Source organism: Erpetoichthys calabaricus, chromosome 14, assembly GCF_900747795.2.
Source record: "Erpetoichthys calabaricus chromosome 14, fErpCal1.3, whole genome shotgun sequence".
Classification (NCBI taxonomy): domain Eukaryota; kingdom Metazoa; phylum Chordata; class Cladistia; order Polypteriformes; family Polypteridae; genus Erpetoichthys; species Erpetoichthys calabaricus.
The window spans coordinates 26,424,857-26,452,729 of record NC_041407.2 but is presented as its reverse complement, the minus strand read 5'-3'; the positions used below and the strand labels follow the sequence as shown (position 1 = coordinate 26,452,729).

General features: G+C 40.7%; 1 protein-coding gene across 1 annotated transcript in view; it reads left to right on the top strand.

The window, feature by feature from the left end:
- Positions 1 to 6,560: 6,560 nt before the first annotated feature.
- Positions 6,561 to 27,873, top strand: part of LOC114664437 (uncharacterized) — a 58,735-nt gene continuing 37,422 nt past the window's right edge. Inside the window, exons 1-2 of the mRNA XM_028818519.2 lie at positions 6,561 to 6,645; positions 18,807 to 19,579. Of these exons, the coding sequence (XP_028674352.2) occupies positions 6,561 to 6,645; positions 18,807 to 19,579 (858 nt within the window). The remainder of the gene's footprint in view (positions 6,646 to 18,806; positions 19,580 to 27,873) is intronic.

The window sequence follows — 27,873 nt, the reverse complement described above, 5'->3', positions numbered from 1 at the left end:
GAACATTTGTTTTTAATAATAATAATAATAATTCATTTTATTTATTTGTAGGCGCCTTTCTAAACACTCAAGGACATCGAACAATAGACAAAACACAGATTATTAACAAAAGTAAAATACAGAAGTTAAAATCAGACAGAGCAATTGTAATCAGAGAGAAAAAGCAGTCTTAAACAAATGAGTTTTAAGTTTAGATTTGAAAGTGAAAATGATTCAATATTTCTAAGCTCAGATGGTAGTGAGTTCTGTGGAAGATGAATGTTCTCTTCGTTTCCTTGTACTAATCCTTGTCTAAGGAGTTAAGCAGAAGTAAGCTTTAAAAACATGATTTGCTGAGCAAACAGAAAAAATATTTGTCAGAAGGACTCAAGGTCTAAGCTTCCACACTGAGACTGCCTTATCACGTTCTCCCTTTGTTTACATCTGAACGCCATAACAAGGAGCCAAGGAATCAAGTTGCACAAGGAGCATTGAAGGGGCTCAAGGATTCTGTATAATAAAGTGTTGACTGTTGCATTTTTATAATGAATATTAAATCACGCATTCTAGGGGTATAAAAACCTGCCCTACCCAATAAACAGGGTTCAGAGAGCCCTGACGCTGTCATGTAATATTGATTGCCTGCTTTTCTGAAACCTTCTCACTGTGACGATGTTAAAATAAAGCTGCTATATGACCACACCTGCTGTCTTGTCTAAGTGATCGTCCACAGTTTCAAAGCTGGGGAGCAGAGCAACTGAATGCTCTGCTCCCCATAGTGGTAAGACGGACGAAGGGGACAGTCAAGTGGATGGAGGAAGAGGATCTAAGGGTGCGGGAGGGAATGGTAACATGGAGGAGGTCAGACAGATATGGAGGGGCGAAGTTGTGGATAGCATTGAATTTTAACAGGAGAATTTTGAATTGAATTCGGAACTGAACTGGAAGCCAATGAAGCTGCTGCAAAACGGGAGTGATATGGTGAATAGAGGGGGTTCTAGTAATGATGCGGGCAGCTGAATTCTGGACCAGTTCACAAAGTCTCATAAAGAGTTGGGAAATGACCCCGTATAATGTCCAGACCAAAAATCTTTCGAAAGAATGAAATTTGATCAAAAAATAATCATTTGACAGCGTAGTATTGTATACAGTGGGTTTTTGTAGACAAAATGGTGGCAGGAAATGAGGTATACAGGAAATGACGTTGCAGCAGAGGGACGGAAGTGACGTCATCATGGTAGAGTCGGAAGTGACATTATTAGGAAGGGTCGGAAGTAAAGTCATCTCGGGAAAGTCAGAAGTGACGTCATTCCAGGGAAACGGAGCTGAGATTGTGGAATGGAGGCCATTTTGAGTAACCGGATGTGTGGACGGTAAGTTATTTGTCTTCTTTGTTCCAGTTGATACAGAGAGAGAGGTGTTAGTACAGGGGTGTCCAAACTTGTTCAACTGGGGGCCACATACAGAGAAATATATGAAGGGCTGGGCCACCCACTAGAAGTGAGGTATATCGCCTCACCTCCTGTGTATTAAGCTAGCAAAATCAAATCCATCCATCCATCCATCTTCTAACCTGCTGAATCTGAACACAGGGTCACGGGGGTCTGCTGGAGCCAATCCCAGCCAACACAGGGCACAAGGCAGGAAACAATCCTGGGCAGGGTGCCAACCCACCGCAGGCAAAATCAAATAAATAAAGGTAAAATATGCTTTATAATTGAATATGCTTAAAGAAAAAACAGCATCACAGCTCTCCATTAATGGGTTGTCATTTATTGTATTAGAAGGTGTTCTCATCACATGCAATCGAGTGAAAATCAAAAGCACAAGCTTTATCTGACACTTGATGTTTTAAGTTAGCTGACAAATCTTCAATTCGCTGCACAACTGCATTTCTGGACAAGTGAACATTGTTGAATTCCTGCATTTTCTCCAGGCACATTATTCCTGCGATTTTTTTATGAGGCACCATCTGAGAAAGTTTTCCCGTGAGGGGCAGTGAGTTGCGGTACCTCGTAACTGGCTAATGTGGCATTTTCTTGTGTTTTGTTAGCAAAGAAAAAAATCCTGTTGTTGAGCTTGCAGACTGGCTGCCATTTGCTTAACTTTCTGTTCTCCCTCGGCACCAGTGTAGGACGTGTAGGTCGGATGTTTGGTTTCGTAGTGTCGACACACGTTATATATACTCTTTCATCACTGGAATAGTTTCATTGCAAATCAAATAGTCACACTCGTCCTTGACTTCTGGGAAGAAATATTAATTTTCCCACCGTGTCAGAAATGTTCTGCACTCACTTGCTATTGTGTGTTTCTTTGATTCTGCTATTTTTTGGTCACCTGCGTAGCAAAATTGTTCTTTGGTTGCGCTTGTTAGTGAAGACGCTGCCTTGATCAAGACAGTAGCTCTGCCTTGTGTTAAACCTAAGAAGTACAATACAGTTAAAAACAAGTTTCATGTGTGGGTCATATGTCATTATATTTTTAGAATTTGCTTTGGGCCAATTAAAAATGGACCATGGGCCGCAGTCGGCCCACGAGCCTAGTTTGGACACCCCTGAGGTAAAGCTGGGCAGTTAGGCAGATTGGCTTTCCTGAGGGGGTTGACTGAGAGACTTCAGCACAGGAATATTGGCCAAACTTGTTTGAGGCACATCCCCCAACTCTGTTGTAAAATTACAAAGAGACTCATTCCTAAAACGGGGGAAAGGGTTCTTAAACCATTGCTGTTATTATCAATATTGTAACACTAATAGCATGTTACTTTGTCTAAGTTACAAATAAAGACATACAAAATATTTATCAACTTGTATGCAAAATTTCACATCACAATACTGACTAAAGGTCATTTTCAATGGCCTTACCAAACTCCCCCCATGCCTGAGTTTTTTGTTTCTGCAACTGCCATCACTGTGTTCCGCTTGGTCTGTCGGTTCCTGTCGGCTACATTTGTTGTCCCACAAGCTAGCCAAGCTTGGAAGGCCTGATTCTTCTGCCTGACAGCTGTCTTTACAACTGGAATCTGCCACCAGGTTTGGGATTGTCACCACAACAGACACCAATGACCTTATAGTCATAGCTCTGCTCAGCTGCTTCAGCAATGGAGGCATGGAGCATGGCCTGTTTGGGTTCAATATCTCCTGCCTCTCCCAGGATGCAAGTGAACTTCTTCTGAAGATGCAGTTCTCTTGATTGGGAGCCTCTGCTAAATGTTCAAAGCACACCTTTACTATATGTTTGGGCCTGTTAGCTTTGTCCAGCATCTTAACCCACCATCTTATTCAACTCACTACCATGTACGCATCAGTTTAATTCAATTCAGTTTATTTTTGTATAGTGCTCCTCACTAAGTCCTGAGGGAAAATGCAAGTACAGATTTTACAAATCTTCTTATATAATACGCTACTTTGACTGTCTGTTTGTCTGTCCAGGATTTTAAATCACCTGTGGCTCGCAAATCGTTTGACTTATTGACCTGAAATTTGGTACACATCTACTACGTGACGTCTACTATCCGCTTTTGGGGTGATAATTGACCTCCAAGGTTAGTCCTCTTTTTATGTTTATTTTATTGTAGAATCAGCTCTCGGCAGCGGCCACCAGGGCAGCCGTGTGGCACATGTGTACTTGTTAATTGCAACACAAACACTGACTTAATCAGTTTTAACACGAAAAGATGCCGACAAAAGAAGAGAAGCAGCTGCCACTAGGGTGGAGAAAAGAAGAGCTGCTTAGAAAACAGCAAGCGCATCAACCTCTGAGCAAACGAATGAAAACGTTCAGAGAAAGAGGATGAAAACTAGGAATGATCAAGTCAAGTGTATTCACTGCATGGCCGTTACTGGTTACTAAATAAAGAAGGAGTACACATAAAGACACAGATTTGTTAATTGACCCTCTGCAGTTTGCATACCAGGAGAAGGTGGGAGCGGAGGATGCCATCATCTATATGCGACACCGATCCCTCTCCCACTTAGACAGAGACAGTGGTGCTGTAAGAATTATGTTTCTAGACTTCTCTAGCGCCTTCAACACAATCCAACCTCTGCTCCTTAGGGACAAGCTGACAGAGATGGGAGTTGATTCATACCTAGTGGCATGGATCGTGGACTATCTTAAAGACAGACCGTCTTTAAGATGTGTGTCTTGGGAACTGCACGTCTGACATTGTGGTCAGCAACACAGGAGCACCACAAGGGACTCTACTTTCTCCGGTCCTGTTCAGCCTATATACATCGGACTTCCAACACAACTCGGAGTCCTGCCACATGCAAAAGTTCGCTGATGACACTGCTATCGTGGGCTGCATCAGGAGTGGGCAGGAGGAGGAGTATAGGGACCTAATCAATGACTTTGTTAAATGGTGCGACTCAAACCACCTACACCTGAACACCAGCAAAACCAAGGAGCTGGTGGTGGATTTTAGGAGGCCCAGACCCCTCATGGACCCCATGATCATCAGAGGTGACTGTGTGCAGATGGTGCAGACCTATAAATACCTGGGAGTGCAGCTGGATGATAAATTAGACTGGACTGCCAATACTGATGCGCTGTATTAGAAAGGACAGAGCCGGTTATACTTCCTTAGAAGGCTGGCCTCCTTCAACATCTGCAATAAGATGCTGCAGATGTTCTATCAGACGGTTGTGGCGAGCGCCCTCTTCTACACGATGGTGTGCTGGGGAGGCAGCATTAAGAAGAAAGACGCCTCACGCCTGGACAAACTGGTGAGGAAGGCAGGCTCTATTGTTGGCATGGAGCTGGACAGTTTAACATCTGTGGCACAGCGATGGGCGCTGAGCAGGCTCCTATCAATTATGGAGAATCCACTGCATCCACTAAACAGTGTCATCTCCAGACAGAAGAGCAGCTTCAGAAACAGACTGCTGTCACTGTCCTGCTCCACTGACAGACTGAGGAGATCGTTCCTCCCCCAAACTATGCGACTCTTCAATTCCACCGAGGGGGTGGGGGTGGGTGGTGGTGGGGGGGTTTAAACATTAACATTATATAAAGTTATTGTCTGTTTTTACCTGCATTGTTATCAATCTTTAATTTAATATTGTTTTTTTTTTGTATCAGTAAGGTGCTGCTGGAGTATGTGAATTTCCCCTTGGGATTAATAAAGTATCTATCTATCTATCTATCTATCTATCTATCTATCTATCTATCTATCTATCTATCTATCTATCTATCTATCTATCTATCTATCTATCTATCTATCTATCTACTGTAGTGTGCAAAGCTTGTAGAGACTTACCCAAGAAGACTTGAAACTTTAATTACTGTCAAACTGGCTTCTACAAAGTTCTGAATTAGGTGTCTGAATACTTGAACGAGAGCGTTCAGTTTTTAATTTGTAAAAAATTTGCCACCCTTTCTGAAAACATGTTTTCACTTTGTCATTATGGGTTATTGAGTGTAGATGGATGGGCAAAAAATGCAAATGTATCCATTTAAAATTAAATCTACAACACAATAAAGTGAGCAGAAAGTAAAAGGGTCTGAAAGGTTTCTGAATCCACTGTACAATGGTGTACACAGCTTCCTCTAACGCAGTGGTTCTCAAACTGTGGGGTGGTCCCCCCTCTGGTGGCGTGAAGTAACAAAAAAAGGGGCGCGAAGATGTGAAAAAAAGAAAACAAGAATCGAAAATATGAAAAATACTTCTATTGAAACCAAAACAAATTAACTTAAACTACATTCTGATACTAGAAAAGTAAATATAGAGTTAGATAAATGTCGATAAAAGTTAAGTAGGTATAATAAATATGCATCTATGATATATCATTAATTTAAAAAGAACAAATTGGTATTAGTGGGCTCCTTTCAGAAAAACGTTAGGGGGGCGCAATTAAAACTGTTATGAAAACTCGGGTCGCAAATACTTAAAGGTTGAGAAACGCTGCGTCTAACGCCACAAAGCACAGGCAGACAAGATTAAAACATTTTCAGGACCAACTCAAATATCTGTAAAAAGACAAAACATTAGTTCAGTACTCCACAGCCTAAACAGGTGGATCTGGGGTCAGCTGTTAGTAGGAGTCTCTGTTCCAGTATCCTGGAATTGTCATTTCAGAGAGATTGAGAAGTGTGATGCTCCATAAGTGGAACACATTTCGTGGTCTGAATTAAAAAAACAAAATGGGAACCACCAACCTATTCTGCCAGTCCCAAGGCACTTCATCACCATCACCGGGGTTGACTTGGTTCTGGAACAAGAAACAAACCGCTAGAAACCTGTATTTGGCCACTTAACTAAACCAGCACCTGTAGAATACCTATTTCTTGTTCAAGTTCAAAACTTTCTGATCAATGTCTCGTATATTCTCCCATTCATTTCCTGATCCTCTTGCTCCAGTGCTGGGTTATTAGCAGCTGGAGGGTATGGTAGAAAGGCACGGAGACACAAAAATATAAAAGAACCCGGTCGAAAGGGTCCACCAATGGGAGCTGTCTGATAAAAGCAGTTAGACCGCTTTAGTTTACTGTCGAGTGTCGTTTCCTTGTTGCGGCTTCTTCAGTGGGCGTTTACCTCGACGCGCTGACGAGATGACCCCGCCCATTTCAAATACTCATCTGGGATGAGCATCGCTGTCCTGCACATCGCGTCTACAGGTGAAATTACGGACTCCGCAAATATCGGACATTTCCAAGGGATTCTCACGGGTAAGTCGTCGAAGGTGTGTGTGCAGACAAGTGCACGAGTCCGACTTCCACTTTTCGTTCTGGACTTGTGGCTCAGCCTCACATATGAAGCTGAATTGTGGTGCCCTTATTTAAAAGTCCACGTTCAGAATGACTTTTTTCTTACCTAACATTTCTCAAGAAGTAAACTAGTCGTCAAATGTTTTTAATATAACGTATGAGAAAAGATCAGTCAAAAAATCTTCTTCATTTCTAGAATATTCTTTACTTGTATAATTAGATTAAACAGATCCAGAAAAAATGTATTGAGTCTTAACTAATGACATTTTGTTAAAGACTGATCACACTAAGTTTCAGTTGGTCAAAGCTGTCGCTTTCATTTCATTTATCTTTTCTGCCACATTCATTTGATCAGTTTGGTTTTGAAGTTAACAAAGAATTTGTTTTCAGTTCTTTAGTTTCATTTTCTTTTTTGGCTCCTCTATTTTTTTAATTGTCAAATATTTTTTTATGTGTTCCTTGAAGTGGTGTTAAACTTTTTTCAAAAGTTGATGCGTGTTTGCAGGGAAACATCATCATTCAAGTATTGCACAAGGTCACATTTTATTTTGTTTTTATAGAAATATTTCTGCTCTTAGATCATCAGAAAGCCTTTTTAAAAATGTGACCTCACAAAAACTAGCAACAAATCACGTATAATAATAAAGTCTTTGGTAACAAAATTTAAGAAAAAGATCATATAGTAATATTGATAGGTTCAGTTTAGTTAACACTCACAGCTCGATGCACGGTCATGAACACAACACGGCATGAGTCAAACAACAGAGACGGCGATCAGGGGACACGGCGGGAAGGTCGCCTTTCCGGCCCCGGTGAGCTCACATCGGTGCGGTGAGAGATGTACAATCAATGCGGCGTCAAATTCAAGCAATTCGCTGATCGCCGATCAATTTTCCAGTATAGGCCTACCGCTGATGCAAGACATCATGAGTGATGATGGCACATGAACTAATATGAGTTTTCCACAGTTTAGGAGACGCTGCGCGGAGTCCCACTGGGTCCCGCCGTCCCCTTGTGATGCCAAAGTTACTGCCAAATAGGTTTCGTAATAATTACATAGCGCCGTAAATAGCACGTTGTGATTTGATTACTGCTCTGGAGGTCCCAGTGGATGGTGGTCTTTTGGGAACTGACGCTTAAAGGATGTTGAGATGCTCTGTTTCGACAGTGTGTGTGTGAGGAGAAGGCGTGTTTTGAAGGAATAAAAGAAAGCTGCAGCTTATCGTTACTGGTCTCCTATTTAATTGATCAGAATTACCGCAGATCAGAGCGCCTGCTGCAATATCGGAGTAGCTAAGTAGTTTTGTCCATTAGAACAATTATAAGTATTGGATGCAAATATTGAGAACTGACTATAATCTATTATTTATATATTTATTTGTTTTGAAGAGATCTGTCCACAGTCATAAATCACTCTGATAATTGTGCAAATCTTTCTCGGTGCCCAGAGGGACATGCGGAGAACATGCAAACTCCAAGCAGGCAGGACTTGGAACATCAACCCTGGTCTCCTTATTGTGAGGCAGAAGAGCTACTACTGCACCACCATGTCGCTCTAGTAGTGGGTGTAAAGGCGGTTCGCATAATCTAATTTATCTATTTGTTTATTTGTTTTGAATAGATTTGTCTACAGCAGGGGTGTCCAAACTACGACCCGTGGGCCAACTGCGGTCCGTGGTCCATTTTTTATTGGCCCACGCAAATTCTAAAAATATAATGAAATATATATATAATGAAAGCCCCCACAGGAAACTTATTTTTAACTGTAATGTACTTCTTAGGTTTAACACAAGGCAGAGCTACTGTCTTGATCAAGGCAGCGTCTTCACTAACGAGCGCAACCAATGAACAATTTTGCTACAGGTGACCAAAAATGGCAGAACCAAAGAAGCGCACAATAGCAAGTGAGTGTAGAAAATTTCAGACACGATGGGAAAGTTAATATTTCTTCCTAGAAGTCAAGGACAAGTGTGACTATTTGATTTGCAATTAAACTAATGCAGTGAAGAAAGAGTATATATGTTACGGCCAGGGCCGGATTTATATGAAAAGAGGCCCTAGGTTATTCCACTTATGAGGCCTTTTCACCTTCCATTTTTAAGTTTGTAAATTACATGAGAGATAATAAAATACATCATTACTGTGATATATATCAATATGTTAAATGAAACATGTTGTGATTGGTACTAACCTTTATAAAAAATGTGGCACGGATAATAAATAAAAAAAAGTCGAGAACACTTATTTGGACATTTATTCTCAGCACCATATATAGTACTTGTAACAATAACTAATCAAACATAACACACAACATTTACAAAGAAACAAAATTCAAATAATAATATAATAATAATTATACATTTTAAAATATACAAATTAAAACATATGTTAAGAACTTACCTAGAATTCCGCGAAATGAAGATATTGTCACAAAAATTTTTTCAATAGTCTATAAACACTTCACTAAAGTATTGAACCTACTGAACTCAAAAGGCGAGAATCAAATGATCATGTACACAATCCTAAAATAAGAATCTTTTCTAATAACATTAACACGTGTTTCATATTATCGAAGTAACACGAATATAACCGAACGTCGGGATATCAATAGGTCTGTTCGTTTGTTTGTTCCAATCTACACCAATCTGCACTTTATTTATGCAAGAACAAACCAGAGCTTAGTAGCATAAGGCACGTCAATATTTGCCATAGCAATCAGTGAACGTATGAACTATACTTTGGTGCAATCTAGTATATACAAACGAACAGACCCAATGAGCCGAACGCGTTGATCTTAACCAATACATTTTTATGTTTGTTTATTAGTCATATGCGTAGAATTTCTCCTTATTTTCGGTTCAGTGTTTTAGTGTTCACTGTTTTTAGAATAGTGTAATTTTAATTTTGCTAACAATTTGAATGTAGGCCCCTCTTAATCTTGAGGCCCTAGGCTGAAGCCTAGTTAGCCTATAGGAAAATCCGGCCCTGGTTACGGCCAAAACCCGAAGTTCAGCCAGTTCCCGAATTGACCGGCCATTTCACATTTTGGCCGCGAGGTGTGGCCAAATTCCGAAGTACTAGAAATGACCAGCGTATATGCTACTTTGGCCAGCCATTTCGCGAAGTGGCGAGAACTCCCTGGTCAAAATCCGATGTGCTGATGTAAGACTGCCCGCTCAAGGTGCGAAAATGCTTCAAAATTTTCAGATGCAGATTCAGAAGTGAGTTTTCCATTCTGAACGAGAAACTGCTCAAGGCGGGTCTTGTTCAACAAAGCAGACGCCACATGAGACGGCCTTCCCCTCGCCCAAACACTAACCTTAAGGTCAATAAAATAGGTCCCTGATGTTAAGTCACTATTTTATTGCTAAAATGATAACAGAAATGTGAAATCTACTTATATACCTGATCTTAATTATTGTGAAACAACCAAGTGGCGTCCGCTTTCTGAACATGAACCGCCAAGGCTACACTCAACGCAATTGTACTACTAAGTGCGCAACAAATCGCTGCTCATGCCTTTTTCCTTCCGACTTTGGTCGATCGCCCCATGCCATTTCGCAAACTGGCTGGCCAAATCCCGAAATCGAGGAAAAGATCGGACATTGGCCGGTCAATTTACAGCGACATTGGCCATTTCCCGATTTGGCCGGACATTTCCCGCTTTGGCCAATTTCGGGTTTTGGCCGTAACATATATAATGTGTGTCGACACTACGAAACCAAACATCCGACCTACACGTCGTACACTGGTGCCGAGGGAGAACAGAAAGTTAAGCAAATGGCAGCTAGTCTGCAAGCTCAACAACAGGATTTTTTCTTTGCTAACAAAACACAAGAAAATGCCACATTAGTTACGAGGTAGCGCAACTCACTGCCCCTCACGGGAAAATGCAGGAATTCAACAACGTTCACTTGTCCAGAAACGCAGTTGTGCGGTGAATTGAAGATTTGTCAGCTAACTTAAAACATCAAGGGTCAGATAAAGCTTGTGCTTTTGATTTTTACTCGATTGCATGTGATGAGAGCACCTTGTAATATAATAAATGACAACCCATTAATGGAGAGCTGTGATGCTGTTTTTTCTTTAAGCATATTCAATTATAAAGCATAATTTACCTTTATTTGATTGATTTTGCTAGCTTACTACACAGGAGGTGAGGCAATATACCTCACTTCTAGTAGTGGGTGGCCCAGCCCTTCCTATATTTCTCTGCATGTGGCCCCCAGTTGAACAAGTTTGGACACCCCTGGTCTACAGGAAATAATCACTCTGTGATAGTGCTAATGTTTTTGATCATCCATCTACCCCCAAAGGAATTCCACATTCCAAGTCAGGACCCCCTCATACACACTCACTTCCATACCAAAACTCTTAAAAATTAAAGGTGCAAGAGTTGTTTTTCAGAGCAAAGTCACAGGGGAACCATTTTTGATTCCCAAACCATCCGCATGAAGGTTCCAGAAAGAACCTTTAGATCCATAACAGGGTCTGTAAATAATAATGACTAGATAGATGATAATGGGCTCTTGACTTTAAACAGAGAAGAGGCTCAGTTCAACTTTCCTTGATCTGTTAGTATCCTGCCCTCTAAGATATTAAAGATTTCTGTTTTGTCCACCCATTTGAAACCCTTTTCAAGGCCCCAAGAACCAATTTCATACACAAAGAACATCTCCCAGAATGAAATGGTTCTTTTTTAAGTGATGGTTCTGTAAGGAACCACACAACCCAGTAAAGTGTCAGTAAGACCAGGCAAATGAAGAGTTTTCCTTATCAACCTAACACACACTTATGTATTTTTAATGTGGGGGGAAATCCATACAGCCGTGAAGAGAATGTGAAACTCATGACAGTTGGTGATGAACAGATCACTGTTAAAAAACAAAATAAAAGTTACATTTATAGTGAAAAACTGGCAGGGGCAGTTGCCGGAATTTTACCATAAAGAATACGGTGACAATATTTTAGGTCTATGATATAACTTTTTGAAGCTGTATATTATACAGTAAATAACAGTTGTTGGGTTAATAGCACATTACAATACAAATGAAGGTTTTTATCGTAAACTATAATGCGGACTGTAAAAAATGTATCAATAAACAATTAACAAAGCTGTTACAAGCGCAGACCCACATACAGTTTGAGTCAATTAAGTAAAAGCAGTCACTAACAAAGAAGTGCTTTTTTTGTTTTTTCTTTTATTTAACTAGGGGGCTCTTCCCCCTGTTCGCATTGCTCGTCAACCCCCCCGGATGGGCACTACCCGGTACTGTCTTTGCGGTTCTGCCACTCGCATTTGTACAATTTGTACAATGTACAATTTAAACAGATTGGGAATTGTCACATTTGCATAATAGACTGTGGCACGCGGCTGGGGGTGGTACCCAGCCGGGATGCCCAAGAGGACCGGAGGAGGGCTCACGCCTCCTCCAGACCACGAGGGGGCAACCGCCCTGGTTGCTGTGGGGGCCACGGGTACAGAGCTTTAAAGCTCAACCCTGGAGGGGCCCGTGGTCACCGCCAGGGGGCGCCCCAATTCCTGGAGAGCCCTGGACCTCAGCACTTCTGCCACACCAGGAAGTGCTGGGGGGGAAGAGGAGCAGGGACACCCGGAGTGCTTCCGGGGATACAGCCGGCACTTCCGCCACACTGGGGCGTGTCGATGGAAGATTGCCGGAGCACACCTGGAGCACATCTGGGGGAACATAAAAGGGGCTGCCTCCCTTCATTCAGGGCTGGAGTCGGGTGGAAGAGGACGAGATCTGGGAGAGGAAAGAGGCGGCCTGAAGAGAGGAAAGGCATATTGTGTTGGCCTGGACTTGTGGGGTGATTGGTGCTGCGTCACTGGGTTTGTGCTTCACTACTTGTACAATAAATGTGTGTTGGACTTTAAAATGATGTCCGTCTGTCTGTGTCCGGGCTGCTTCCCACAAGACCTACCTATTTTACATTAGAGAGAGCAATTAACACTCTCTGTAAAAGATATCCATCCATCCATCCATTTTCCAACCCGCTGAATCCGAACACAGGGTCACGGGGATCTGCTGGAGCCAATCCCAGCCAACACAGGGCACAAGGCAGGAACCAATCCTGGGCAGGGTGCCAACTCACCGCAGACTTCAATATTTATTTTGTTAATCTACTGTTCCATCATTCTTCGTTACTTTCGTTTTTAGTATATTACCTGTCAGTTTGGACACTAATGGCACTTGTATCGCATGTAGTTATGCTTAATTAAACAGAGACGAATTTTTTTGACCAGAAGCGCGTCTTGTAAAAATATTTTTTTATGCATTGGAACTGTAAAAGATAGTAAAACGTAATAAATTGAAAGAAAATTATGTTTCATATTGCGTTTAGAGTTATTCGTTGCGTTATACGTTTTCATTCTGTTTGGCTTTGAAATTAACACGCAAATACTTTTTAAACTTACACTTTTACTGTAACACTTCAGTAAAACAATATTTGGAATTAACTTTTTGTACAATATCATATTGAATTTTGATTCTGTGTTTGGTGAATATCGTTTCTTTCTCTTTAATAAATAAACTAACTTTTTCGAATGTTTGTCCCTGTGATTTGTTAATTGTCTTTGCAAAAGCTATTCTAACAGAAAACTGTAAACATTTTAATACAAATGGCATATCAAGATCTCCTTTGGTGTCTAATGTTATCTGCAGAAGACTTACTACATTACCTTTCTTGTCACCTGTTAAAATTTTACGATACATCCTTCTTTCAACAGTAATTAGGCTGGTGGAAGACTGGACGGTGTTAATGGTTGTAGATATTGTACGGGATATTATAAGTTGATGTTTTCATCTTCCGCATGATCACTACCAAATGTTTCAGCATAGTCTATTGATATGCATTTAACCAATTTGCCGTGTAACCGATCAACAATTTTCGTGTTAATTCGTTTGACTTCATCGTTTCTCAGTGCTAGGATTGCTCATTTTTTCTGTTGATAACCCTTCAGGATGAAATTCTTAATTAAGATTTGGATATAATAAGTCTTCTTTTATTGGGAACTTAAAGTGAGCAAAATGTAAAAATTTATAAGAGCTGAGAGAGGAGGAACTGTGTCTGTGAAAAGCATTCACACGAATGAGAGGTGAGAGGACTGTAGGTGTGGGCTGTTAACCGTAAATGGTTGAGAGGAGGGCGGGACATGAAAAAATCTCTTGCCAATAGTCTCGTCTCGAGATTTTCTTTTATAATAGAGAGAAAGTACTTTTTTTTGTGAAACTAAGTTTTATTTACACATTAAAAAATACACAATAATTTCATAACACCATACAACAAAAACAGTCATGTTAAGCGACATTTTCCCATTTTCATCTCTTAAACGAAGACCATTCTCCATCCAAAAACATTGGACAAAGATATATTTTAGATTTGATTTATATACGCATATGCTATTTCATTTTAAACATTCAATGGCACCTATTGGCGAGGAAAAGTTTGGTTTTGTATTGTATGGTGTACTACACATTTGCCAGTTTATTGAAAACAACCCACCATAAATCAGCTTCCATAGCCTCAATTAACCTTCAGAACTTGGGGGGGATAAAGAAGTTTGCTAATTCTGTTTAAGTTTTTTACTCCACTGTGCGCAGGTATGCAGTTCACCAGGAACAACCTGGAAAAGGAGGCATTCCCTTATGCAAATATTATGACAGTATGCAAATTTACAAATCAGTGCCGCCACAAAAAAAGAAAAAAATAGAAAATGTTGAAAAAGTTATTCAAAATTGCATCCTTCTCGACATGGTACCCACACACACTTTTTTTATCTCGGGTGCACAATAATTAAATATAATATTAAAGAAACAGCTCCATAAAGCCAATACTGTACATATGATCATTTTGAGTTAAATTGATGCAAGGTAGCTGATTAAAGTAACAGAATATATCTTCTTGGCCACCATGTAACAGTGGAATAGAGCAAACTGGACACTGGGATCGACAAACAGCAACTTTTCGTTAAACAGCTTGGTGCAGTAAAATGGAAGGTAGAAGGCGATTTCCTTTCTGATGGCATTATCTTGTTTTTGTTGTTAGGGTTATAATTGAAGAGCTCAGTTCCAAAATCAGCTAAGTACAAAAGATATATTTTGGAGATAAATAGGAAAATCTGGGTCCGTAAGCAGATTTTGAAACTAAATCCCTAAAACTATAGCGCTACACTGTTGCAATTAGCAAGTTTTGAATCTCAAACATATTTTCGGCGCATGACCAACTGCATGAAAAGTCACAATCACGTGTTCACTAAATTTTACCAAAAGGTGTAATTAGCAGATTTTGGAGCTCACATCTTCAATTGTTTATGTATTTTTATGGGTTAACAGTGTGTGGCAGGAGGCTGGGGGTCAGACCCAGCCGGGACACCTGGAAGGACCGGGAGGCAGACTATACAATCCGCAGACCACGAGGGGGCAACCGCCCTGGATAGTGTGTGGACCATGGGTACAGAGTGTGGCGGCTCAAACCCACTGGGGCCTGTGGCCACCGCCAGGGGGCTACCCGAGCCTCATAGAGCCCGGAATACCTGCGATTCCGCCACACCCGAGAGGGTTGATGGAAGACCTTCCTAGGGATGCCTGGAGTGCTTCCGGGTGCTCATGCGGCACTTCCGCCACACCAGGAAGTGCCGCCGGAAGGACGTCAACGAGCACCTGGAGCACATCCGGGTGATTATAAAAGGGGCTGCCTTCCTACAGTCAGAGAGTGAGAGTCGGGTGGAAGAGGACGAAGCTCCCGAGAGAGGAATTAAGGTGGCCCACAGACGTTTCAAGGCTCGTGTAAGGGGCACTGTGTGTGTGCGGAATTTAACTGTTAATAAACTGTGTGTTTTTTAAAAGTTCTGGTGTCTTTCTCATGGTGTTCAGGCTACATCTCACAAGTGTTAATAATATTGTATCTCTCTGTATATACTGTATTATTTCAGTGCTTTGTTGTTTCTTGAAACAGAGCTTTACCATTTTACAGTTCTTCACCTTTGCTATTTAACAGTTTTAGACTCTAAAATTTAACAGCTATTGTTTGACATTGTGGGAATGTAAGGTGCCACCGTGCTCTTCATTATGACAAATTTTCCAAAAATCCACTCATAAATGGGCCTGGCTTTGGGTCTCCATTTCAGACTTTTCTTTCTTTTCAGCACCTGCTTCTCTTTTGATATCTTTGAAGCAGATGGAGGTTTGGGAACTCTCTGCTAATGGCTGCTACTCTTTCTTAATTTATCCCACTAGAATAACACAACTCATTTCATGCTTTAAAACTTAGAGAAGTGTAAGACAAAAAATCTAATAATGTAACTAATTATGCCAGCATGGTGTTGAAGTGGTAAACTGCTTCCTTTGCAGAAAGGAGACTGGCGGTCAAGTCCCAGGTGCTCGCTGTGTGTAGTTTCCGTGTTCTCCAGGTGCTCCTTGTGTCTGTGTAGATTTCTTCTAACAGTCCAAAGACATGTTGGTTATAGGTGGACAAGTGATGCCATCCTGGGATTATTCCTGTCTGGTGCTTGTTGGGATAGGCTCCAGCTTCCCAGTGACCCAGCTCAGGATAAGCATGTTTAGACAATGGATGGCAGCCAATTACTTCTTTAAAAACCTCATCAAAAAGGATGTTTTGACATGAAAGGAAACTATTTGATTCTGTCATAAATTATTTAAATAAGTACTGACATTTGCTTCATTTCACATTCTTCCGAGAATTGCCAGTACCAGTTGATCAAGTTCTTTATAATAATGAATGGTATGATGTTGTCTTTCTCATTTAAAAGAGTCCTTCTACCATATTCTGTGACTTCCCTAAAAATGTGTAAACAGGAGAATCCACAGCTTGAAAGAGCAACACCAACTTATATAGAGCACTTTTCTAGGTAGAATCAGACTTGACCCCAAAATGATACTGAATCTAGAATGGAAAATCCAGTATTGGGATTGTAGTCAGGGCTTGATTTGTGGAGGAAGGGTGATGTCCCTCCTTAACAAAGACCATGGGAAAAACTAATCAGTTAAAAAAAAATCTCCTATTTAGTACAGGACAGATGTGCAGAGGGTACAGACCTATAAATATCTGGGAGTGCAGCTGGATGATAAATTGGACTGGACTGCCAATACTGATGCTCTGTGCAAGAGAGGACAGAGCCGGCTATACTTCCTTAGAAGACTGGCATCCTTCAAAATCTGCAATAAGATGCTGCAGATGTTCTATCAGACGGTTGTGGTGAGCGCCCTCTTCTACGCGGTGGTGTGCTAGAGAGGCAGCATTAAGAAGAAGGACGCCTCACGCCTGGACAAACTGGTGAGGAATGCAGGCTCTATTGTTGGCATGGAGCTGGACAGTTTAACATCTGTGGCAGAGCGACAGGCGCTGAGCAGGCTCCTGTCAATCATGGAGAATCCACTGCATCCACTAAACAGTGTCATCTCCAGACAGAGGAGCAGCTTTAGCGACAGACTGCTGTCACCGTCCTGCTCCACTGACAGACTGAGGAGATCATTCCTCCCCCAAACTATGTGACTCTTCAATTCCACCCGGGGGGTAAACGTTAACATTATAAAAAGTTATTGTCTGTTTTTACTTACATTTTTATTACTCTTTAATATTGTTTTTTTGTATCAGTATGCTGCTGCTGGAGTATGTGAATTGCCCCTTTAATAAAGTATCTATCTGGTTTTTTTTTTTTCCATTGAGCCTGCCCAGAAGGAAGAGCAAGTGTTACCCTTTAGTTGGTGCCATAAGACATATATTCTGTCTAATGTGCCCAAGAGCATGACCAAAGTAGACAATCCCTCCCATTAAACTTTTAAGTTCTGACCCCTGTATCATCCATCCATTTTATTAACTTGCTTATCCAGGACAGGGTCACAGGGCAGCTGGAGCTTCCCCATCAATTATTGGTTGCAAGGCAGGAACAAGCCCTGAATGGGGTGCCAGTCAATCACAGGGTGAACACACACACACACACTAGAGCCCATGTAACAATGCCAATCCACCTAACCTGCTGTTTTGAAACAGACAAGGTATATGAGGCCTCCAAAAAACACATAAAGCAGGCCAGGACCATCACTGACCTGTCCAGAAGAGGTTCACCTTAAATCAGCCAGGTCACAATTACTGCCTGCTGACTTTTGCCAAAGCAGGAACAAAGAAAGATCTATCTTTAAAATAGGATTTAAACCAGGCAAGGGAAAATCTATCAAGATGGCGTGGTCAATTGTGTCCAAAGCAGCACTTAGATCTAGTAACGTCAAATAGACACAGTCCCTAGTATCAATTGCCAGCAAAACATCATTGGTTACTCCCAACAGGGAAGATTCAGTGCTGTGGAGTGCTCTGAAACACAATTTCAGTTTTTCAAAGAGCTGATGTTCATCTAGCACTGTCTCTTCAAAGCATGTCATTAATTATATCAGAGACTTTGCATTTTCTGAGTTCGTAGGCCTGAACAAAAACAAGTGCAGACTTTAATTGTATGTTGTTGTCACATTACATGTCCAGTTCATACATTTTTCACCACTACAACAACCACAATTTATTTCTTGTATAGCCCAAAATCACACAAGAAGTGCTGCAATGGGCTTTAACAGCCCCTGTTTTTTGACTGCCCCCAACCCACAAGCCCTGACTCACTAGGAAGACAAGAAATCTTCTAAAAACAACCTTGTATGGAAAAAATGGAAATCTGTGGATGTGCAATTCAGAGAAAGACCCCTTTTCAGGTAGGTTGGGTGTGCAATGGGTGTCAAAAATGGGGTAAATACAATACAAAACATAAGACAGAACACAGGTAATCCTCTTCACAGATCTAGATGGCTAATCTATCATTGCTTCAGGAATACAACGGTACAATAGATAATAGTAGAAGTACAAAGGAAAATGATAGACTAGATTATATGAGAATTCAGATTTGTTCAGAGTCCTGGAGACTTCGGCTAACAAGCTGCCCCCCTTATAGTTTTTGCCCTAATAAGCCACAACTGTTGGAATTTTGGCTAAATAAGAAGCTGCACACTGAGTGCTTGGCTAGTAGAGAAGCAATCCAAGCTTCGGGAATCTCAAGGATGTTTATGGAATCTTATTTATCTTTTTTGTTCCTTTATCTGCAGCTGTACCTCACACACCACTAAGCAGAATGATGTCCACTCTGGAAATGCTAGAGGAACTCTACCAGAGCAAAGTGGACTTCAATGTCACAGACTTCATCTCTTACAAATCAAAAGCAGAACATGTGGTCACCACTCTCCTGGCAGCAGTCCAGAAACATGTAAAACCAAGAGACCCCAAGATACATCTGAAGCCCATTGGCACTGGCAGTGCTTTTGAAGGTGTGAAAGTAAAACCAGACTTGGAGTTTGACTTCATGGTTCCAATTGAGATAACATGGGACCAGATAATCTTCTCAGATAAGAATCCAGTTATTCCAGTTTGCTTTGGAGTCATTCAGATTGAAACTCCAAGATCAACAGTAAGCATGTTACAGTTTACTTCCATATGGGCTAAAGATTTAGATTTCAAAGAGAAGTTCTGTGTTCCATTTCATTGGTATCCCCATGTATTGTCTGCGGAGAAGATCCAGCGGTGGTTCCAGGCCATGTGTGCTCATACTCTGCCTGAGCTTGCCATGCACTTCCCTGGATTCAACTTCAGATTTCGGACAAGTGGCCCTGCAAGGACTCTCGTTTTTGACTGGCTTGGGAAGGAGGTGAATGTCGATATTGTGCCCGCTGTTCCATACCGGGGTGTTTTCCTTGTGGCAAAGATGACCTCAAACTTTGGGGAAGCTGCATGGAGGCTTTCCTTCTCTACTACCGAAAAGGCTTTCTTTAACAGCCTGCCAGAAAACTCCTGTTACTTCAAGTGCCTGAAGATACTAAAATACCTGAGAGAGAATGATAAGAGAATGTGCTCGTCCTCCCAGCTGTCCTCCAGTTGTCCTTCTTTTTACCTCAAGACAGCATTTTTCCATCAGGTGTTGCAAACTAATGGATATACCTGGAAGAACCACAACCTGGAAGCTCGAATAAAAGGTCTCCTCATATACCTGGCAAAATGTATGACGCAACAGCACCTCCCACACATGTTTGTGGGGAATAAAGTTCTGGAAGGCAGATATGAATCGTGGCTGTGGGATGTTCCTCGTGAGTTCTTCCATTTTAATGAGACAAACCTTTTGAAAGATGTCAACAGTGAAACCTTGGACCAGATCAGGTGTAGGCTGATTTACATTCATGATCACTTTGAACAGGTCCTTCAACAGTCACACACATATTCCACACAATTGTCTCCCAGGATTTTACCACTGGAATCCTCAACTGAGATTAGAGCCCCAACAGGCCAGGTCAGGGTAGTAGGAAGATCATATGGTACAGTTTACGGTGCACATCACAGCCCACCAACATTTCCAGGATACAATTATACAAGTCAGGGCAGCTTTCAAGAATGTTGTGAAATGCTGGGTAAGGTTGTGTGTTTGGTCTTCTTGTTCATTATCCTTTACCATCTATTGCAACACAAGAGAGGAGAGAATCTTGGATAAAATTGAGAAGTGGAGCTGTGGAAAAGAAAAAAGAAAAAGAAAACAGAAATACCTGTATGTGTATATAAAACAAGTTTTTCTAAATCTGGACAATTGACAGGAAATCAGTATAGAAGCTCAGTGGTTAGCACTGGTGCCTCAATGCTCATTTGATATTCCAGTTTCCTCCTACAATCCATAATATATGTAATGTAATAGAGCAACTGACATCTGTAAATTGTCCCAACAATCTAGTAAATTGATGAAAAAAGAAAAAATGTTAATTTGATAGTTGTCCCTGGAATATGTATGCATTGCTAATAATTATATAAAGATAATAAAAACTATTATAAAGAAAAGTTTGATTTGCTATGACAGTTATAGGACAGCCTGCTGGTATGTTGATTAGTGCGGATGCCTTGCATATCCAGATTCAAATCCTGGCCTGGCCTGTGTGGAGTTTGCCTGCTCCCCCTGTGTTTGTGTGTGTCTTAGTTTTCCTCCTACATACCAAATGCATTTGTGTTATGTTAATTCGTGTTTCTAAACTGGGTTTTTGTATGAGTGGGTCTTGCAGATTTTTGCAATCCTCATGTTTGGAATCTTGGGATTATTTTTGATAGTTACCTCTCTTTTTAGAAACAGACAAATTCTGTAGTCAGGAGTGGCTTTTTCCAGCTTCAGCTGTGGTTAAACTTTTTATCTCCTGGGGATCTTGAGAAAGTTCCCCATGCTTTTATCTTTTTTTGGTCTTGATTACTGTAACTCATTTTATTCTGGGATCAGCAAATCTCTGATACACAGGTTGCAGTTGTTCCAGAATGTTGTTAGATAGATAGACAGACAGACAGACAAGGGGGCTTCGCTCGCCTACCCCCGGTGTTGGGTAACCCGAAATACATTGATGAATGTATGAGATATATTGGAGTGTAAAGGTGTAGATGACGAACAAGGGAAGTATATTCATTAATCCTAATGAATGTCCACTAATAGTGAACTCATTACAGAATGCGTTGTCAGCTAATTGGCGGAATTGTTTATCGGCCGTCTGTCGTTCCTTTCTTTGCCGTTTATCTATTCACTCTGCTGTTTGAGAGGCGTGTTGTTGGTGCCTACGTTCATTAATTGTATTCAGGCGGGCTTGCTTCCGTATGTATCTCCGTCAGTTGTGGTCGTTCGTTTTGAACCCGTGCCTGCTTTACTTCCGCAGTTTCAGATGCGCGTTGTAGGCATCTATGTACATTGTATTTGTCCATGCGGGCTCGTTTTTGTAGCTCTGTTATTCGAGCTGTTTGGTTTTGGAGCCGAGACAGTTTTGCTTCCGCGGTTTCAGGCGCGCGTTGTAGGTGCCCACGTCTATTGTTTTTATCCATGCGGGCTCACATCTTTGTGGACCTGTGGGGCCTCCGTAGGTGTATTAGAAGCGCGTGGACCATGCTGTGTAGTGTGGCCGTTTAGTTCAGAAGCGCGTTGTAGGCGCATGCGCCTTTCGTACTTTCACGCGCCTTCCGTACTATCTTTGTGGACCTGTGGGGCCTTCGTAGCCTCTTCCGTTTGACTCTGGGGTGCAGCGCGGAATCCTCTTTTTTGTGTGGCTGTGTCGTTACCTATGGGTGCGTTGCCTCATTTCTTATTTACGTTAGTTGAGCCCCTTCATTTTTGAGCTGTGACTCCTTCGTTCTTGGTGGATCAGACTTCGCTCGCTGTCGGCGCCTGTGCACTATGTCTCCTGCGTCCATGGGCATGCCATGTACCTGTGTCCATATCCGTTTTACCATTGATAGATAGATAGATAGATAGATAGCTTTATTAATCCCAAGGGGAAATTCACAAATTCACAAGTAAGATTGATTCTGTATTTCCAATTGTAAAGCAATTTGGCTACAGCATAACTGATGGTGTTTTAAATGTGCTCTATAAATAAAATGACATCGACATTGTCTGTTGCTCCACTCTGTGATGATTCCTTAGTTTCTCCCAGTGTTGACAGGATATACTTGAGATTCCCATGGCCCTTAACACAATTAAGCCATTGTAAGGAGGTGCACCATATGATATATATGATATGCAGAGCAAGGAAATGTCAGAGCTGGAGGAGGAAGAGAATAAAAGAAGACAAAGGGTGATGACAATTCCACAAATTTGTAATCTTCATAGATACAGTAGCGTGATTATCAGCATGGAAGGGGTGGGGTGTTTGAGGAAGTGCTAAGATTTAAACTAAAGGCAATGGCTTTGAGAGCTTTGGAATCTCAAACAAACACATTAAAAGGTATTCATATATTCAAGTCAGAAGACCTGACAAATTGATTTTTAATACAAAATGTATTAGTGTTTATAATTCTTACTATTTAAAATACTTTAAAAATGAATAGAGCCAAATAGGCAGCTGTAAACACTTTACAAGTGAAACTAAAGATGTGATGCATTTATGAAGCGCTGGATGACGATATGTACAATGCTAGGGTAAATATATCTGTAAGAACGATCAACAAGCACCGATTCACAGACAACATAACTCTTCTGGATGAACACACACAAGAAGCACAACATCTGCTTGACAAAGTCAATGGCAGCATTTCCAGATATGATCTCAAGATGAGTGATACTAAAACAGAATGGTTTATAGCAGTGGTTCCCAGACTAGCTTCAGCTGACCCCCTGGGGCTGCAGGTTTTTGTTCCAACCAACTTTTTAAATTGGACTACTAGCCTAATTAAGTGAGCTATTATTCCTCAGTTTCTATGTTTTGAGGTCAATGAAGAAATTACAATAGTAAGTGTGTTAATACATTTTAATAAAAATTAAGCAGTTATATGTGGACAATATATATATATTTTTTACTTTTTATTTACACTCATCCTGATTTTCATTCTGCCTTACCATTATTAATCAAAATTAATGGGTGTGACGCTGAAGCAGTTGCAGCCATTCATCATTTAGTGTTGTTCGCCAGGGTGTCTGCTTTGCTTGTTTTTAATTGTCACTATTAGCATACAATGAGGAGAGCAGACTACACAGAATAAGGGAAAAACAACACGAAAAGAGTTAAGCATTTAAAGCTATAAAAAAAAACCAATTCTAAATCTTTTATAATGTAAAAATCATACTACTGTGCTTTTCTGAATGCAGAATAAGATTAGAGAAAAAAAAGTTTGACTAAGTAAATGAGATCAATTATTGTCAATTGTTTTAGAGCAATCTTGTCCCTAGTGTGTGCTTGGTGTGTGGCTGTGTGTGTGTGCTGCGGTGGGCTGGCGCCCTGCCCGAGGTTTGTTTCCTGCCTTGCGCCCTGTGTTGGCTGGGATTGGCTCCAGCAGACCCCCGTGACCCTGTAGCTAGGATATAGCCTACCTTTGGTTGGATAATGGATGGATGGATGTTTTAAAGTGAGATACTACTTATACATTATATTTTGTTAGGGGAACTCTAGCTATTTTCCTAGGTTGTGAGATTATTCTAGATGATTTAGTTTGGGGGACTGGAAATGTAATGGTGCCTGGAGAATTTTGGGTAGTGTACGTTGTTGTATTGTTGAGCTTGCGAAGAAATACAGCTATTGCTTCCACACCTGCCTCAGCATCATTATTTGGAATTAACTGGAGATACATCATCAGTTACTATCACTTATTGTGAATCTGGTTGGAACAAAAACCTGCAGCCACAGGTAGTTCCCAGTACTGAGTTTGGGAACTACTGGTTTAAAGCATCCCAGAGCAGCGACTAAGGTGCAAACAATGAATAAATTCTGCTCAGAGGCAAGCCATTAAGACGACTAGACCAGTTCAAGTACCTGGGAGCACACATAACGAGTGATAGTTGCAGTGAATTGGACATCAAAATTCAAACTACTGCTGCTTTATAAGTGACTAGCCATCCCCCATGGCTCCGCCCGCATAGCAGTGAAACGAGACAAACATTAAAAATTAATAAACTAAAAGGTATTGCTAGCTAAGGGGAGACAAGTTACACTCCAAAACATAGAGGTAGACCGACTCCCCATTCCTGACATCATGCTTCCCCCTCCCCTTGGCCCATAGCCTCTGTCTCAGATTTAAGGGGTCGCACTGATGACATAAAATGTAGCACCCATCCAGAACAACTTTCCTTGGAAGGAGCATACCAGTAACTGGAATGATAACATGGCAGAGCCCATGTGAAAAACAAAATGATGTTGCAGCACTGTGAAATGCATAATAGCCGTGGTCAGGAACATTATACTACAAAGGTGACTGCACAGAAATGTGGCACATGCACATACAGCATACCTTGTTTGTGAAGAAATAACTTTGACTTGAAAAATACCAAACTTGTCCTGCACTACATGCTAGCCTCTTTGCAGTTCTGTCGCTCGCGTATGGGGATGTGGTTGTACAATTTAAACAGTTTTTTATTTTCATGGGAATGTTACATATGCATAATAGAACTATTTTACATTACAGCAAGTAGTTAATCATATTAAAAAATAGTAAAACGTAATAATTTGAAAGTAAATTATGTTTCATGTTGCATTAGAGTTATTCATTGAGTAATACGATTTTGTTCTGTTTGGCTTTGAAATTAACACGCAAATACTTTTTAAACTTACACTTTTCCTGTAAAACTTCAGCAAAACAATTTTTTTAATTAAATTTTTGCCAATATCACATTGAATTTTGATTCTGTGTTTGGACTTTCATCGTGACAACACAACGTATAACTGTCTGTGATTGAATTTCGTTTCTTTCTCTCTATTAAATAAAAACATTTTTTTGAATGTTTGGCTCTGAGATTTGTTAATTGTCTTTGCACAAGCTATTCTAACGGGAAACTGTAAAGCTTTAAATGCTTATTCTAAAATGTTATTGATTAGATCCTGTCAGGTTTTGAAGAAGTTCTGCACAGATCCTCTAAGTGAGAATTTGATTTTTTCCAATTTCAAATAATATATAACATCAGTTATCCACTGACTTAGAATAGGAGAGTTAGGATTCTTCAAGTTGAGCAAGACAAGTCTACGTGCTAATAGTGAAGTAAAATTGCACTTATTTAATGTTCAGTTTTCAGCCGAGTGCTGTAGTGGAAGTGCACTGACAGAGAGAAGAGTTTTGCAGAGGTGAAGTGAGAATAAGGGACTCCTGATCCAAGGGGCCCAATAATAGGAGTCCACACATAAGTATAGTTATACCACCTGAGGTTCAGTTTCGTTTCCTCCTTGACACTCCAGTGGACGCGCCCTTCTGTAAACTGACCCGCCTACCAACCACTTTTTAAATGCACTCCTCAGGTGAACATTGGCGTCCTTTAAATCCTGTCTACAGCTGAGGATACGGGGTTGGCAAACACAGGACATTTTCAGAAGAATCTCCCAGGTAAGCTGGTGGAGGTGTGTGTGAGTTCATGGCCAGGCTCCTGAGTGAGTGGCTCTGGGTTGTGCCCTGAAGGAGCAGACCTAATCATTGCCCTGGCTGGGGGGGTAATGTATCCAATCTATTACACTTTACCAGACAGTCCTTTCTGATTCTAAATATACAGTACTGCTAAACTAATTTTGTGTCAAATTTCATTTTTACTATGCAGCATTATATCGACGTAATGAGCAGTTGCAGAATCCTTCTGAAAAGGTTGTGTGGCAGCCAAGTAGTTGTGTCCATTACACCAAATGCTTTAAGTAGTGGCAGTAGAGACTGATAATTACATAATACCGCTTATTTATTTATTTGTTTTAAAGAGGTATGCCTGCAGCGATAAAGCACCTCTGTAATACTGATAACCATTCCAATCAAACATCTATGAATTTTCTGAACCCTCACAGAATGCTAGTCTCACATATGCACTCTCATCCAAACCCAACTGAACTTGCACGTCTGTGGAATATGAGGGGGAATCCTTACAGACATGAGGACAACTTATAAACTCAAGACAGTTAGTGATAAACAGATCTGAATAAAGGATTCTGGGGCCACCATACATGCAGCCCTACTTGTCTTCCTTTTCAGTACCTGTACTTGATCTTTACAGTGTAGACCTCTACTCTGGAAAATGAGAGATTTTAGACAACAGCCAGCTGTCAGGTGATTTTATCTCAACAGAAGAATACAGAGCCTTTCTCTGTTGCATCTTACATACTGTAAGTGTAAGAGGAGTACTGTAGTAAACACTTAACTACTTATCAAGAAGCCTCATTTAAAAAAGAATATTTTTGTTAAAAACGAAAACAGTTTGATTTTAATAGAGAGTGCTGTTTGCTTTCTTTCACATTCTTCTGAAAAGAAGTGTTACCAGTTTTTCCAGCCCTTTATAATAAAGACAGACTTCTTGTTGTTTACTGAATAGAATTTCCTGTATCATATTCTATGACTAGCTAATTTTAATTTCCTAATAAGATCTAAATAGGTCAGTAAGCTCCTAGAGAGATTAGCACTAACTAAAATTAAGGTGCCAGAGTGGTTCTTCAGACCAATGCCATAGGGGAACCAATTTTGGTTCCTAAAAGACCCATTCACGCGAAGGTTCCAAAAAGAAACTAAATTTATTTAATAAACATGACTAGGTGGTAACAGATTTGTGAAATACCAATGGCTCATGATTTAAAAGGGACTCTCATTGCATACAATAACATAAGCTAAGTTCAAGTTTTCTTAATCTGTTATTGTCCTGCTAGGTATCTACAATACATTAAAAATGTCATTTTTTCCTACATATTACAAAGTTTTCAAAGCACCATGTATATGCAAAGAACCCTTCTGACGATGAAATGGTGCTTTCTCAAGCAGTATTTCTACAAAGAACCACACAAGCCAGTAAAGAACCATAATGTGCCATTAAAGCACCAGCATTTTTAGAGTGTACAGCATTGGTCTGGGTGGCATCAGCCCCTACCCCAAAATGATGCTGGATTCAGAGTGGAAAATCCAGCACTAGGGTTGTACACAGGACTTGATTTGTGTAGGAAAGGGAGACATCCCGCCTTGTCAAAGAATATGATGGTGGTGTGACATTTTTTTGTCCCAAAATCTACATGCAAGGACAAAGCAGTGCCATAAAAGACACACATAGTTCTGTGTAGGATTTGCAAGAGAATGCCCACACCAGGCAATGCCTGCACATCAAATTTTGACTTTTGACTCCTTTGTTGTGTGTACCATCTAAATATTTACTGTATACTAATGATGCAAAATTAGCATCACTTACACTCTTACAAATAAATGTGCCAAAGCGGTTCTTCTGAGTAATGCTGTTGATTCCCAGTTGACCCATCCACATGAAGGTTCCAAAGAAAACTTTGAAGTATTTAGATCTGTAACAGATTCCATAAATAGCCATGAATACACTGTAACAGAGTTATACATTTTACAGTCCCTCCCTTTCAAAGATCCAAGAGGACAGCAGGAAAAGGATCTCTCTCAACATATCAGAAAATGAGTGGAAGGCAGCAATGCAGAGAATTCACTCGAGCTCCATATGTGCAAAGTATACAATTATTCAACTCAAAATTATATATCGAGCACATTCATCTCATTTAGATTCAAAATTTTGTTGTCCAAAATGTTTCCAGGGCAAGATCCAACCTGCGAACGCTACAATCAAGTTCTAGCCTCACTGGGTCACATGTTCTGGGCCTGCACCAAATTAACATCATTCTGGACCAAAATCTTTAAATGCCTTTCAGACAGCCT